At 45.0% G+C, this 12,323-nt stretch overlaps 4 protein-coding genes across 8 annotated transcripts in view; 2 read left to right on the top strand and 2 right to left on the bottom strand.

Annotated features, from left to right (window-relative positions):
* Positions 1–2: 2 nt before the first annotated feature.
* LOC6607116 (tubulin beta-2 chain) lies at positions 3–1,864 on the bottom strand. Its single transcript, XM_002031868.2, has 2 exons — positions 1,285–1,864; positions 3–1,226 (listed from the first exon to the last, which is right to left on the bottom strand). The coding sequence occupies exons 1-2, from the start codon at positions 1,675–1,677 to the stop codon at positions 279–281; spliced, it is 1,341 nt and encodes a 446-aa protein (XP_002031904.1). The 5' UTR covers positions 1,678–1,864; the 3' UTR covers positions 3–278.
* Positions 1,865–1,949: 85 nt separating this feature from the next.
* On the bottom strand, positions 1,950–3,934 carry LOC6607115 (two pore potassium channel protein sup-9). The gene is made up of 5 exons (XM_002031867.2): positions 3,516–3,934; positions 3,297–3,452; positions 3,169–3,230; positions 2,712–3,112; positions 1,950–2,656 (listed from the first exon to the last, which is right to left on the bottom strand). The coding sequence occupies exons 1-5, from the start codon at positions 3,643–3,645 to the stop codon at positions 2,383–2,385; spliced, it is 1,023 nt and encodes a 340-aa protein (XP_002031903.1). The 5' UTR covers positions 3,646–3,934; the 3' UTR covers positions 1,950–2,382.
* A 281-nt stretch (positions 3,935–4,215) lies between these two features.
* Positions 4,216–9,033, top strand: LOC6607114 (alpha-mannosidase 2). Of its 2 annotated transcripts, none has more exons than XM_002031866.2 (5): positions 4,216–4,437; positions 4,494–5,020; positions 5,344–6,816; positions 7,145–8,207; positions 8,337–9,033. In XM_002031866.2, the coding sequence occupies exons 1-5, from the start codon at positions 4,324–4,326 to the stop codon at positions 8,484–8,486; spliced, it is 3,327 nt and encodes a 1,108-aa protein (XP_002031902.1). In that variant the 5' UTR covers positions 4,216–4,323; the 3' UTR covers positions 8,487–9,033. The 2 variants fall into 2 exon arrangements, with proteins under 2 accessions (XP_002031902.1, XP_032576878.1); XM_032720987.1 differs by having other exon boundaries at positions 4,217–4,437; positions 4,491–5,020.
* A 2,212-nt stretch (positions 9,034–11,245) lies between these two features.
* LOC6607111 (RNA-binding protein Nova-1) overlaps positions 11,246–12,323 on the top strand; it is a 32,919-nt gene continuing 31,841 nt past the window's right edge. For 2 of the 4 annotated variants that reach the window (XM_032720997.1, XM_032720996.1), the window contains exon 1: positions 11,246–11,811. Coding sequence is in view for 1 of the 4 variants with exons in the window: in XM_032721001.1 (XP_032576892.1) it covers positions 11,790–11,811 (22 nt within the window). In the remaining 3 variants the exon portion in view is untranslated. The remainder of the gene's footprint in view (positions 11,812–12,323) is intronic. The other 2 variants (XM_032721001.1, XM_032720999.1) reach the window with 2 other exon arrangements.

Raw genomic sequence — 12,323 nt, 5'->3', positions numbered from 1 at the left:
TCTTGTCTGCTTATGAATCAACATTTATTGGTAACCCAGAATTCACAGCAATTGCAACATGAGCTGAACAAAGGTGGACATATTTCTTCTGTATGTGTGTGAAGGATAAATAATCGAAATGTGAAGATTCCAAATAGGAAATATGTACAATCGACGGGCCTCGAAGCACAATATGCTGAGGCCCAAGGATCCAGTGTATTGTTCCTTCCTCAAGGGTTCCCCTGCTAGCCTGTTTTGGTGTTCATGTGTGTGTGATCTTGGGTGGGAAGATAATCCTTTTATTCATCGCCGCCACCTTCTTCGTCTTCATCGAATTCGCCCTCCTCGTCGGCAGTCGCCTCCTGGTACTGCTGGTACTCCGATACCAAGTCGTTCATGTTGCTCTCGGCCTCCGTGAACTCCATTTCGTCCATTCCCTCGCCGGTGTACCAATGCAAGAAGGCCTTCCTACGGAACATGGCAGTGAACTGCTCCGACACCCGTTTGAAAAGCTCCTGAATGGCGGTGGAGTTGCCAATGAAGGTGGCCGACATCTTCAGACCTCTGGGCGGAATATCGCACACCGCTGTCTTGCAGTTATTCGGGATCCATTCCACGAAGAAGCTGCTGTTCTTGTTCTGAATGTTCAGCATCTGCTCGTCCACCTCCTTCATGGACATGCGGCCACGGAAGATGGCGGCGACGGTCAGGTAGCGACCATGTCGCGGATCGCACGCAGCCATCATGTTTTTTGCATCGAACATCTGCTGGGTCAGCTCCGGAACGGTAAGGGCCCGGTATTGTTGCGATCCTCGCGAGGTGAGCGGTGCAAATCCGGGCATGAAGAAGTGCAGCCGGGGGAAGGGTACCATGTTCACGGCCAGCTTGCGAAGATCAGCGTTCAGTTGGCCAGGGAAACGCAGGCAGGTTGTCACACCAGACATGGTGGCCGAAACCAGATGGTTCAGGTCACCGTAGGTGGGGGTGGTCAGCTTCAGTGTGCGGAAGCAGATGTCATACAACGCCTCGTTGTCGATGCAGTAGGTCTCATCCGTATTCTCCACCAGCTGATGCACACTCAGGGTGGCGTTGTAGGGCTCCACCACCGTATCGGACACCTTGGGCGAGGGCACCACCGAAAAGGTGTTCATGATGCGGTCCGGGTACTCCTCGCGGATCTTCGAGATCAAGAGGGTTCCCATGCCGGAGCCAGTGCCGCCACCCAGCGAGTGGGTCAGTTGGAAGCCCTGTCAGAGAAAAGTAGAGTGGACTTTTCCAGATAAATTCCCAATCCCCCAAACTTACCTGTAGGCAATCGCAGCCCTCAGACTCCTTCCGCACCACATCCAAGACGGAATCCACCAGTTCGGCACCCTCGGTGTAATGACCCTTGGCCCAGTTGTTGCCTGCTCCCGATTGGCCAAAGACAAAGTTGTCCGGCCGGAAGATCTGGCCAAAGGCGCCAGAGCGAACCGAATCCATGGTGCCGGGCTCCAGGTCCACGAGAATGGCGCGTGGAACATACTTGGCACCGGTGGCCTCATTGTAGTATACATTGATGCGCTCCAGCTGGAGATCACTATCGCCGTAGTACGTTCCGGTCGCGTCGATACAGTGCTCATCCGAGATTACCTCCCAGAACTTACCACCGATCTGGTTGCCGCATTGACCGGCCTGAATGTGTACAATTTCACGCATTTTGAAAGTTAGTGCCTCTTTTTCACAGCGAAAAAATGTCACAAAAAAAACCGAGTTTTTAAAACAGTCTGAGTGAGGCAAAAGCGGCAAAAGACTGAATATTTAAACGTATAATTTTTCAGGTTTAGATTTTAGTCGTGTACGAGCTAGCTGATACTGAGGTGAACTGAACTTGGCTTGGGTTACTACACCGAATGTTCACAAATAGGCTACTGCGATTTCCGATTTCGACACATTTCACACACACAGATTTCAGAAAACTCAGTTCACCGTTTTGAGCAAAAACTTTAATAGTAGATAAACGAATATACCGCTAAAATTCGAGATGGGATGGATTTGGCGGTGCCTTGGAAGCAATAGGGGATTCCAAGGCTACCGACCAGATGATACGATTGATATTGACATGGATGTCCTGGAGTTTACTCCTTTGTAAATGTTTATATGGGTGGTGTATAATGGGATGGGTCGATTACTCCTTATGCAAAAACTGCCTTTTAAAGACTATTAACCTTGCTCTCCAAACTCCTATGCATTATGACAAATATGATCGACCCATCTTGGTGTAAAAATCTACGTAGGGAGGAAGGTTCGTCTAACAACCAAATTTTGGCGGCGGCTGGTTCTCTACAGGATTGTAACTACGATTTGGTTATCCATTGGCTCTGGCTCCTACAATGAGGAGTCCCACAGCTGGCTGTACGGATATCAGACGGAGGCTCGCTTCAGGCACAAGGTGCTCTCGATGATGTCAGTAGGCTGAAAGTCCGGGTCCACGAACTGCTCATGATTCAGGCACCTGGTGCCACCCATGCAGGTGCAGGAACACAGGGAGGCGGTCTCATCGTTCTCCGTTGTGTAGTTGTTCTCCAGCAGCTTGCCGTGCATATTGTACGTGGACTCATCATCGAAGGTCACTGGCTGTGCATTTCCGGCCAGGTTCTGGGCATCCTGCTCATCTCTCTTGGCATCCTCCGCTTGCCTATGATTAAAAATCCATTAAGTATGATATTTCCTGCAATAGAACATGGACTCACATGGTCATGAAGCGGAGCACCAATAGATTGATACTGGCGGCTACCACGGCCAAGCCGAATAGGATGAAGACCAAGCTCAGTGCCACATAGCCAGGCTTATTAGTTAGAGCTTGATCGTTCTGCAATGCCACATAATCGCCGAAACCAATTGTCGTCAAGGTGACAAAACAATAGTAGAAGCTATCGAAGTAGCTCCAACCCTCGTATCGGGAAAATACAGCTGCTCCAGTGGTTATTATTATGGAGGAGAGCATTCCGGTGGCCAACATGAGATTCATTTCGGTGGCATCCGTACAGCGGGCTCCACTGGCTCTCTTTGCCCGCCTTATAATCACGGATGCAAACTTATTCAGACGTTCTCCGATAGACTGGAACATCACCAGACCAAGCGGGATGCCCACCTATATAGGTAGTAGGTCATTAAGAGACTGAAGATTGGTATTGTAAGTTCACTTACCATAGCATAGCCCATACAAAAAGCTTTTCCCGGAATTGTGACTGGTGTGGAATGTCCGTATCCTGAAGAAAGTTACAATAGAATTATAATCTTTTCAATACAAAGTATTTAATAGATAATTAATTTACCTATCATAGCCAGTACAACCGTGCTGAAATAGAAAGCTCCGGCGAATTTCCATTGAGGTCCGGCCTTGTGGGGCTTATTTTCAATGATGACGATTTCCATCACACGGAAATCCTCGTCCGTCACATTGTACTTTCTAACAAAGTTGTTCTTAACGGCTACAATTGATGATATAACTTCATGAATATAAAATCAGGATAATATATTATGAAGCTTCTTACTCTGTAGGAAATCCCATCTTTTGGCCTCCGTCGGTGACTCCAGGGAATCGAAGACGGCGGCTCCAATTAAGAGATAGGTGAAAGTGCATACCACCAGGGAAAGGGTTCGAACATTCTGTCGTTTCATCATAAAGTCTCAAATATAATCTCTACGATCTATAATCAATTAATATAATTTGCACAACGCGCCTTTTCCGTTCAGTTAAAGATGCTGCGTCTGACAAAATCGATAGTTGTCAGCAAAACAAACACACAGCATCCGCCAAAAATTGTTGATATCGGTTAAAGCGGCTCAATAACAAATGATACAATATATTTGAAAATTTTCAGCATTCTTTAAACATTTAATACGTTTTCTTTTATCAATTGCTTTGACCGTTAATCTTAATACAAGATTGTGATTTTACCGTTAGTTTATCACAACAGAATCAACAGAGTTGGATGGCGTTGCCACTTGGAGGTATCTGTTAACTTTTTTAACAGCTTATGCGCTGTAATGCCAAATAACATAAGGTTATTAATTTTTTTTAAAGAGGATCATTATACACAAACAATGTAAAAGTCTTATTAAATTTTCTTTAATTTCCTTAAAATTTTTGTTTTTCTAAGCCATTAAAAACCATTTAACATTTCGCAGAGTTTCAGCGCCGATAACTTGGCAGCCTATCGATTTTCGGGAAAAGCAAACATATCGGCAGCTCTGATTTGTTTATGCTAAATAAAACCACGCAAGTTCCAACCGATTGGATTGTTGCAGTTGGCTGCTGTGTCTGTGACGTCGACGTTTCCATGCTTAATTAACCGGAAAATGTTGCGAATACGTCGGCGCTTCGCTTTGGTTATTTGCTCCGGCTGCCTGCTGGTTTTCCTCAGCCTGTACATAATCCTCAACTTTGCGGCGCCGGCAGCCACCCAGATAAAGGTAAATAAATGGTTCTAAATGAATTCGAATGTATAAAAACTTCTATATTTTAGCAGCCCAACTATGAAAACATTGAGAACAAGCTGCAGGAGCTGCAAAATGGTTTGCAGGAGCACGGGGAGGAGATGCGGAATCTCAGGGCGCGGCTGGCCAAAACATCCAATCGTGACGATCCAATAAGACCTCCACTTAAAGTGGCTCGTTCCCCGAGGCCAGGACAATGCCAAGATGTGGTCCAGGACGTGCCCAATGTGGATGTACAGATGCTGGAGCTATACGATCGCATGTCCTTCAAGGACATCGACGGAGGCGTGTGGAAACAGGGCTGGAACATTAAGTACGATCCACTGAAGTACAACGCCCATCACAAACTGAAAGTCTTTGTTGTGCCGCACTCGCACAACGATCCTGGATGGATTCAGACGTTCGAGGACTACTACCAGCACGACACAAAGCACATCCTGTCCAATGCCTTGCGGCATCTGCACGACAATCCCGAGATGAAGTTCATCTGGGCGGAGATCTCCTACTTTGCCCGGTTCTATCACGATTTGGGCGAGAACAAAAAGATGCAGATGAAGTCGTAAGCATGCTTTTCCTATATAGTATTAAAATCGGTAGTTAACCCACAAAACAAAGTGCAATGCCATTTCGCTATTGCACTCCATAAACTTTACACAGTTGTTTTGTGCAGCAGTGATATATTTTACTACGTTATTGCTTCAAAACCGTTTAGATAAACAAAATGCATTGTCACGAGCTGCTTGTTTTACGAAACAGCTTTGTACTTATCTACATAATATTTATAACCCAAAGCAGAAATAGGAAGTGATAAGCTTGGCAGTCTCAACAACTACAATATTCTTTTTTTATTTAAAAAATAATAAATTATTTACATATTTACAGCATTGTGAAGAATGGACAGTTGGAATTTGTGACTGGAGGATGGGTAATGCCGGACGAGGCCAACTCCCACTGGCGAAACGTACTGCTGCAGCTGACAGAAGGACAAACCTGGCTGAAGCAATTCATGAATGTTACACCCACTGCTTCCTGGGCCATCGATCCCTTCGGACACAGTCCCACTATGCCGTACATTTTGCAGAAGAGTGGCTTCAAGAATATGCTTATCCAGAGAACGCACTATTCGGTGAAGAAGGAACTGGCCCAACAGCGCCAGCTTGAGTTTCTTTGGCGCCAGATCTGGGACAACAAGGGGGACACAGCTCTCTTCACCCACATGATGCCCTTCTACTCGTACGACATTCCTCACACTTGTGGTCCAGATCCCAAGGTTTGCTGTCAGTTCGATTTTAAACGAATGGGCGCCTTCGGTTTGAGCTGCCCGTGGAAGGTGCCGCCGCGTGCAATCAGTGATCAAAATGTGGCAGCACGCTCAGATCTGCTGGTTGATCAGTGGAAGAAGAAGGCCGAGCTGTATCGCACGAACGTGCTGCTGATTCCGTTGGGCGACGACTTCCGCTTCAAGCAGAACACCGAGTGGGATGTGCAGCGCGTGAACTACGAAAGGCTGTTCGAACACATCAACAGCCAGGCGCACTTCAATGTTCAGGCGCAGTTCGGCACACTGCAGGAATATTTTGATGCAGTGCACCAGGCGGAGAGGGCGGGACAAGCCGAGTTTCCCACGCTGAGCGGTGACTTTTTCACATACGCCGATCGATCGGATAACTATTGGAGTGGCTACTACACATCCCGCCCGTATCACAAGCGCATGGACCGCGTCCTGATGCACTATGTACGTGCAGCAGAAATGCTCTCCGCCTGGCACTCCTGGGACGGAATGGCCCGCATCGAGGAGCGCCTGGAGCAGGCCCGCAGGGAGCTGTCATTGTTCCAGCACCACGACGGTATAACTGGAACAGCCAAAACACACGTAGTCGTCGACTACGAGCAACGCATGCAGGATGCTTTGAAAGCCTGTCAAATGGTAATGCAACAGTCGGTCTACCGACTGCTGACAAAGCCCTCCATCTACAGTCCGGACTTCAGTTTCTCGTACTTTACGCTGGACGACTCCCGCTGGCCAGGATCTGGTGTAGAGGACAGTCGTACCACCATAATACTGGGCGAGGATATACTGCCCTCCAAGCATGTGGTGATGCACAACACCCTGCCCCACTGGCGGGAGCAGCTGGTGGACTTTTATGTATCCAGTCCTTTTGTAAGCGTCACTGACTTGGCAAACAATCCGGTGGAGGCTCAGGTGTCCCCTGTGTGGAGCTGGCACCACGACACACTCACAAAGACTATCCACCCACAAGGCTCCACCACCAAGTACCGCATCATCTTCAAGGCTCGGGTGCCGCCCATGGGCTTGGCCACCTACGTTCTAACCATCTCCGATTCCAAGCCAGAGTGAGTAGCCAGTTAAACATTACCAATTTATCAAATGAACAAGAATCCTTGCCATAATTTCTATATTAATTGTACATTTTCGTAAAACGTTTCGGTTGGTTGTTTTATTATAGAGTTCAGGTTTTATTTATTGACGGATTGTAAATTGATAACTGTGTACGGTTAGGTATTTTTTAAGTGTGTTTCAGTGTTAAAGCTAATGACTGTCACTCATAAACAGGTTAAATATTGTGTTTGATGTCATTCCATTAACCAGACGGCGTTGATAGTCTTCTATTTTTACTATTTGTTTAGACTTTTTCAATAAGCATTTCAATGTTACTTATAGGCACACCTCGTATGCATCGAATCTCTTGCTCCGTAAAAACCCGACATCGTTACCATTGGGCCAATATCCGGAGGATGTGAAGTTTGGCGATCCTCGAGAGATCTCATTACGGGTTGGTAACGGACCCACCTTGGCATTTTCGGAGCAGGGTCTCCTTAAGTCTATTCAGCTCACTCAGGATAGCCCACATGTGCCGGTGCACTTCAAGTTCCTCAAGTATGGCGTTCGATCGCATGGCGATAGGTCCGGTGCCTATCTGTTCCTGCCCAATGGACCAGCTTCGCCGGTCGAGCTTGGCCAGCCAGTGGTCCTGGTGACAAAGGGCAAACTGGAGTCGTCCGTGAGCGTGGGACTTCCGAGCGTGGTGCACCAGACCATAATGCGCGGCGGAGCACCTGAGATTCGTAATCTGGTGGACATTGGCTCACTGGACAACACGGAGATCGTGATGCGCTTGGAGACGCATATCGACAGTGGCGACATCTTCTACACGGATCTCAATGGACTGCAATTTATCAAGAGGCGGCGTTTGGACAAACTACCTTTGCAGGCCAACTATTATCCCATACCCTCTGGAATGTTCATCGAGGATGTCAATATGCGACTCACTCTCCTTACGGGTCAACCGCTGGGGGGATCTTCCCTGGCCTCGGGCGAGCTGGAGATTATGCAAGATCGTCGCCTGGCCAGCGATGATGAACGCGGCCTGGGACAGGGTGTTTTGGACAACAGGCCGGTGCTGCATATTTATCGGCTGGTGCTGGAGAAGATTAACAACTGTGTCCGACCGTCAGAGCTTCATCCGGCCGGATATTTGACAAGTGCCGCTCACAAAGCATCGCAGTCATTGTTGGACCCACTGGACAAGTTTATATTCGCTGAAAATGAGTGGATCGGAGCACAGGGACAATTTGGCGGCGATCATCCTTCGGCTCGTGAGGATCTCGATGTGTCGGTGATGCGACGCTTAACCAAGAGTTCGGCCAAAACCCAGCGAGTAGGCTACGTTCTGCACCGCACCAATCTGATGCAATGCGGCACTCCAGAGGAGAACGCACAGAAGGTGAGCTCTAAAGATTCTTCGTATTTTATTATATTAATATCAAAGCCTTTAGAAGTGGTATTTATAAATAATTACCCATATTGTTTGACTAATTGTTCTGATGTACAATATGTACAATACATTTCCCAGCTGGATGTGTGCCACCTACTACCGAATGTGGCAAGATGCGAGCGCACGACGCTAACCTTCCTGCAGAATTTGGAGCACTTGGATGGCATGGTGGCGCCGGAAGTGTGCCCCATGGAAACCGCCGCTTATGTGAGCAGTCACTCAAGCTGATCGCAACGTGTTCTGGCAAAGGATAAAGCAGGCACTGAAGCCAAGCGACCATCTCACAGCCTATGAATCTCGGATGCTAATCCACTGCAATACAGGCAATCTACGTTTAATGTTCGACTCAAGCAAGCACTGACTGCACCGAAAGACGTAATGCGTAATCCATACTACGTATCATTTATTTATTCAAGCTTCCACACGATGGTTTGGAAATTCAATCCTATGACGCAGCTGTGTATTCTTCGCACCCCCCGTGTAACTACACGTTTTACTCTGTTTCCCCTAGGTTTTTACGTTTTTTTTTGTGATATCCATCCAGTCCTACAGCAAGCAATACATGTCTGTACTCGATATCCCCAATGGGGCTATTGCCTATAACAACTATCGCCTATCGTAACTATAACTAACGTTTAACTGTAAAGTAGGCTTAGTGATAATGACGCAACTGCAACTGCAATGATATTAATCTCGACGTTTGTTTTTTACAAAGTGAATAAAATTGAGTCTCATTTAGAATCGACTTTTACGTGCTATTCTAAACTAAAAACAACGATTGTGTTTTTATTCGAAAACGAAATAGAATTTTATTACGATTGAAAATTGTAATTCTGACTTTAGTTAGAATCGAATGTTATGCTTATTAAATATGAATATTCAAATTTTCTCAGTAAACTAACAAAAATTCTTTTTATCAATTTTTTCAATCTATACAGAAACAATACTTGAATATTAGTAAACAGTTGACTATTGTTAAGTTTTGAATTTATGTTGATTATGAAACGAGCTTTTGAGACGACTAATTAAAGCCATAATCATGAGTTATAGTTTTAGTGGATGAAAAACAGAGTGCAATCTTATCAGCTCCAGTGCGGAGTACTAGTATTGCCAGAATGACCTACAGAGATAGAGATACTGAGAGCGCGGAGGCAATTGGAAAATGCACAATGGAAATGGAAATCCGGATTGAGCGTAAAGTGGTTGTTTTGGATAGAGAGCGAATCGCTGCGCAGTTCGCTCTCTTCAAAATCCGAAACGAGCAACGAAAGCAAAACCGAATCCGAATCGGAATCCGAATTCGTATTTGTATCTGTAAGATACGCTCTCGCGCTCTTTCCAACGACGACCATCGGAATTTTTCTATACAGAAACAAAAATCTCAGCCAGCTCGCTGATTTCAAGTTTTGAGTCCGCATTTCAGTTCAGTTGGATTCAGTCACAGAGTCAGAGCGTCAGATTCAGATCATCGTGGTCGCCAGTGAGTTTGTTTATATGTTTGTTGCTGCCTGTGTGTTTGCTTGTCAAGTTCTGCAACAAAAACAAGGCATCTAAACAAAAGTGGTTCAAAACAATTACGAGGAATAAAATCCAACTAAAACGAATAATAAAACACACAGTGTCGCTTAAATCGCAGAGTATATGCAGCTCTAGTTCTTGTTGTTGTTGTTTTTTGAGGCGGACTGGAATTTAATTTAATTAAATCAAGTACGAATGTGTGCGTGAGTGTGTGTGTGAGTGTCTAAGCTGGGTTCTTGAGTTGTTCTTGTTCTAAGTTCTTTTTTCGTGGCGTGTATCTGTGTGCGCGTGTCGTGTGCTGGTGTGCGTGTGCTTTTTGTGAACTACGTTTTGTTTCAATGCCAAAAAAAAGTATCTATGCCCTGGCATGTGCTCTCTCTCCATCTCTCTCTCTCTCGCTCGCTCATGCTGGTTACATAAATACTGGTAGACGAAGAGGAAGAGATGGTAGAGAGGAAGGAGGAGGCGGAGGCAACAGAAATTGAAATACAAATTCAATTATCACCTGAAAACGAAAAGCCAACTGGAACGCAAACGTCTGATTGGATAAGGAAAATAGAAAACGGGCAAACATGTGTTTGAATTTCCAACTCGTCTTTTTCTTCCCGTCCCTATGAAATGTTCAAAAGCATAGCTCCTTGAAAGAGGAGGGTATAAAAGAATGTGGAAAAGAGCAGCAGAACCAGAACGAGAACACCAAAAAAAAAAACGAAATTAACGACGTCACATAAAAGTGTGTCAAAGCAGCAGCTCACGCACACCAGCGTGCTGCCAATTTGTATCTGTGTGAAGCTTTAGCTCTCTCCCTCTCTCGCACCGTCCCTCTCATTCGCCGATAAAACGCAACGCACACAGCGCGTATACATAATTTATATATTTATTTAAATGTTTTTCGTTTGCTCGCTTCGAACAACGAGTTTTTCTCGTTATTCTAAGACTGCCCCCTGTTATTTCTCGCTCCATCTTTCGATTTTAGCTCTTTTCAACATATGGCATTGCTCAATTATTATGTCATAAACATTTTGAATGGCAAATGTGCGATAGAAGTTCAATTCGTTGAAGGCGATATTATTTTTCAAGCTTTGCGTTTTTGGCGCAGGAAATGCAAAAGTTGTCGCTGCCTTGCGTGTGCTTGTGTGCAGGAACGTGCAGCAATTTTCCAACGCTTCATGAAAAACCTAGTGCCCTAATAGCGAAACGCGAGAGAGAGAGAGTGAGAAAAGCCCAGAGCGCGAGAGCGAAGCTGTTTTCCCGCATTCGAATTTAAAAATCAATCTAGAAAATGCAAAGCGGACAAAGAAAACACGCACGCACACAGACAGGTCCCCGAGTCCGAATGTTAGATAGAAATGTGATCGGACGGGCACGTGTACGTGGCACACAGATACAAAAGAGCGCCAGAGAGCAGAGCGCAGAGAGCGGAGAGAGTGGAAAAATGTTAAGTTTTCAGCTGCTAGCAGCAAACGCAAACTTGTCGTTAGAATCAAAAAAAGCACGCTGAGACAAGACGCGCACGAAAACTGAACGGAAAAACGTAAAAGGCAAAGGCGGATGAAGCAGCGCAAAAGGGGAAGCGTAAGCAGGCGCTAAATATTTTAAAAATATATATTAAAAACTTTGCGCTTCGCTTCGGTAACATATGTATGTAAATCTAATCAGAGTGTGCCTGTGTGTGTAATTGTTCAAAATAAAACCTCGAGCAACAACAACAAGAAAAGCAGCTGAGCCCGAAAAGTAAAAACCCACAATAAAGTCCCAGAATCAATTCAGGATCCACTACAAGAACAACAACAGCAAAAACCACTGTCGCGTCTCCAAATGAAACAATAATTGAATAATTGAATTACCCAAATAACGAAGAAAAAAGCAAAGGAAAGCGAATAACGAGTAAAAGTTAAAAAGTTGAAAAAGTTTAAAACATATTGTAAAGCCGTACTGCGTAAGCCAGTCAGCGCTTAAAGTACCATATATAGTTCTTCTTATCTATACCCACACTCAATTAATTGCAGCTGAATGCACGACTCCTTGCAGAAAGGTGAATATATTTCAAACTAGTCATAAGTTCTTGGATTAAGCATAGTTTAGCATAAGGCAGGTTGTGGTTCTCAGAATTCTCTAATTCAAAAAGGAAAATTCCTTTTTTTTTGTATCTTTCACATTGAAAGTATTCGTATTCAAAACTTTGATGGGATGAGGAAATATGCCCAAATTTATTTGTTGAATGATTCAAATTATTTAACTACTCACATCTTTGGTTGACTCATTGCTACGTTTTTAAGTAAATAGTTATTCAGCTTATGAAAGCTAGTTGAATTGCAGAATTTCGACTGAATTTAAACTTTAAAGTTTCCCCCTTTGCGCAATCGAATGAAATTGCTTTGGAGCATATTTACGCGGAATGCGAATGCGAATGCTTATATTCCTATTCTTACATGGGTTTGAATATGTACTGCTGATTGGCCGATCTCTCTCTCTCTCTCTGTTTTTTCCTCCTACATCTCTGGTTTCGTTCTCTCCATCTGCATCTGGCATGCTAATCAAAGTTGT

Source organism: Drosophila sechellia, chromosome 3R, assembly GCF_004382195.2.
Source record: "Drosophila sechellia strain sech25 chromosome 3R, ASM438219v1, whole genome shotgun sequence".
Taxonomy (NCBI): Eukaryota; Metazoa; Arthropoda; class Insecta; order Diptera; family Drosophilidae; genus Drosophila; species Drosophila sechellia.
The sequence above is the reverse complement of the archived record's forward strand: the minus strand, read 5'-3'. Positions and strand labels throughout refer to the sequence as shown.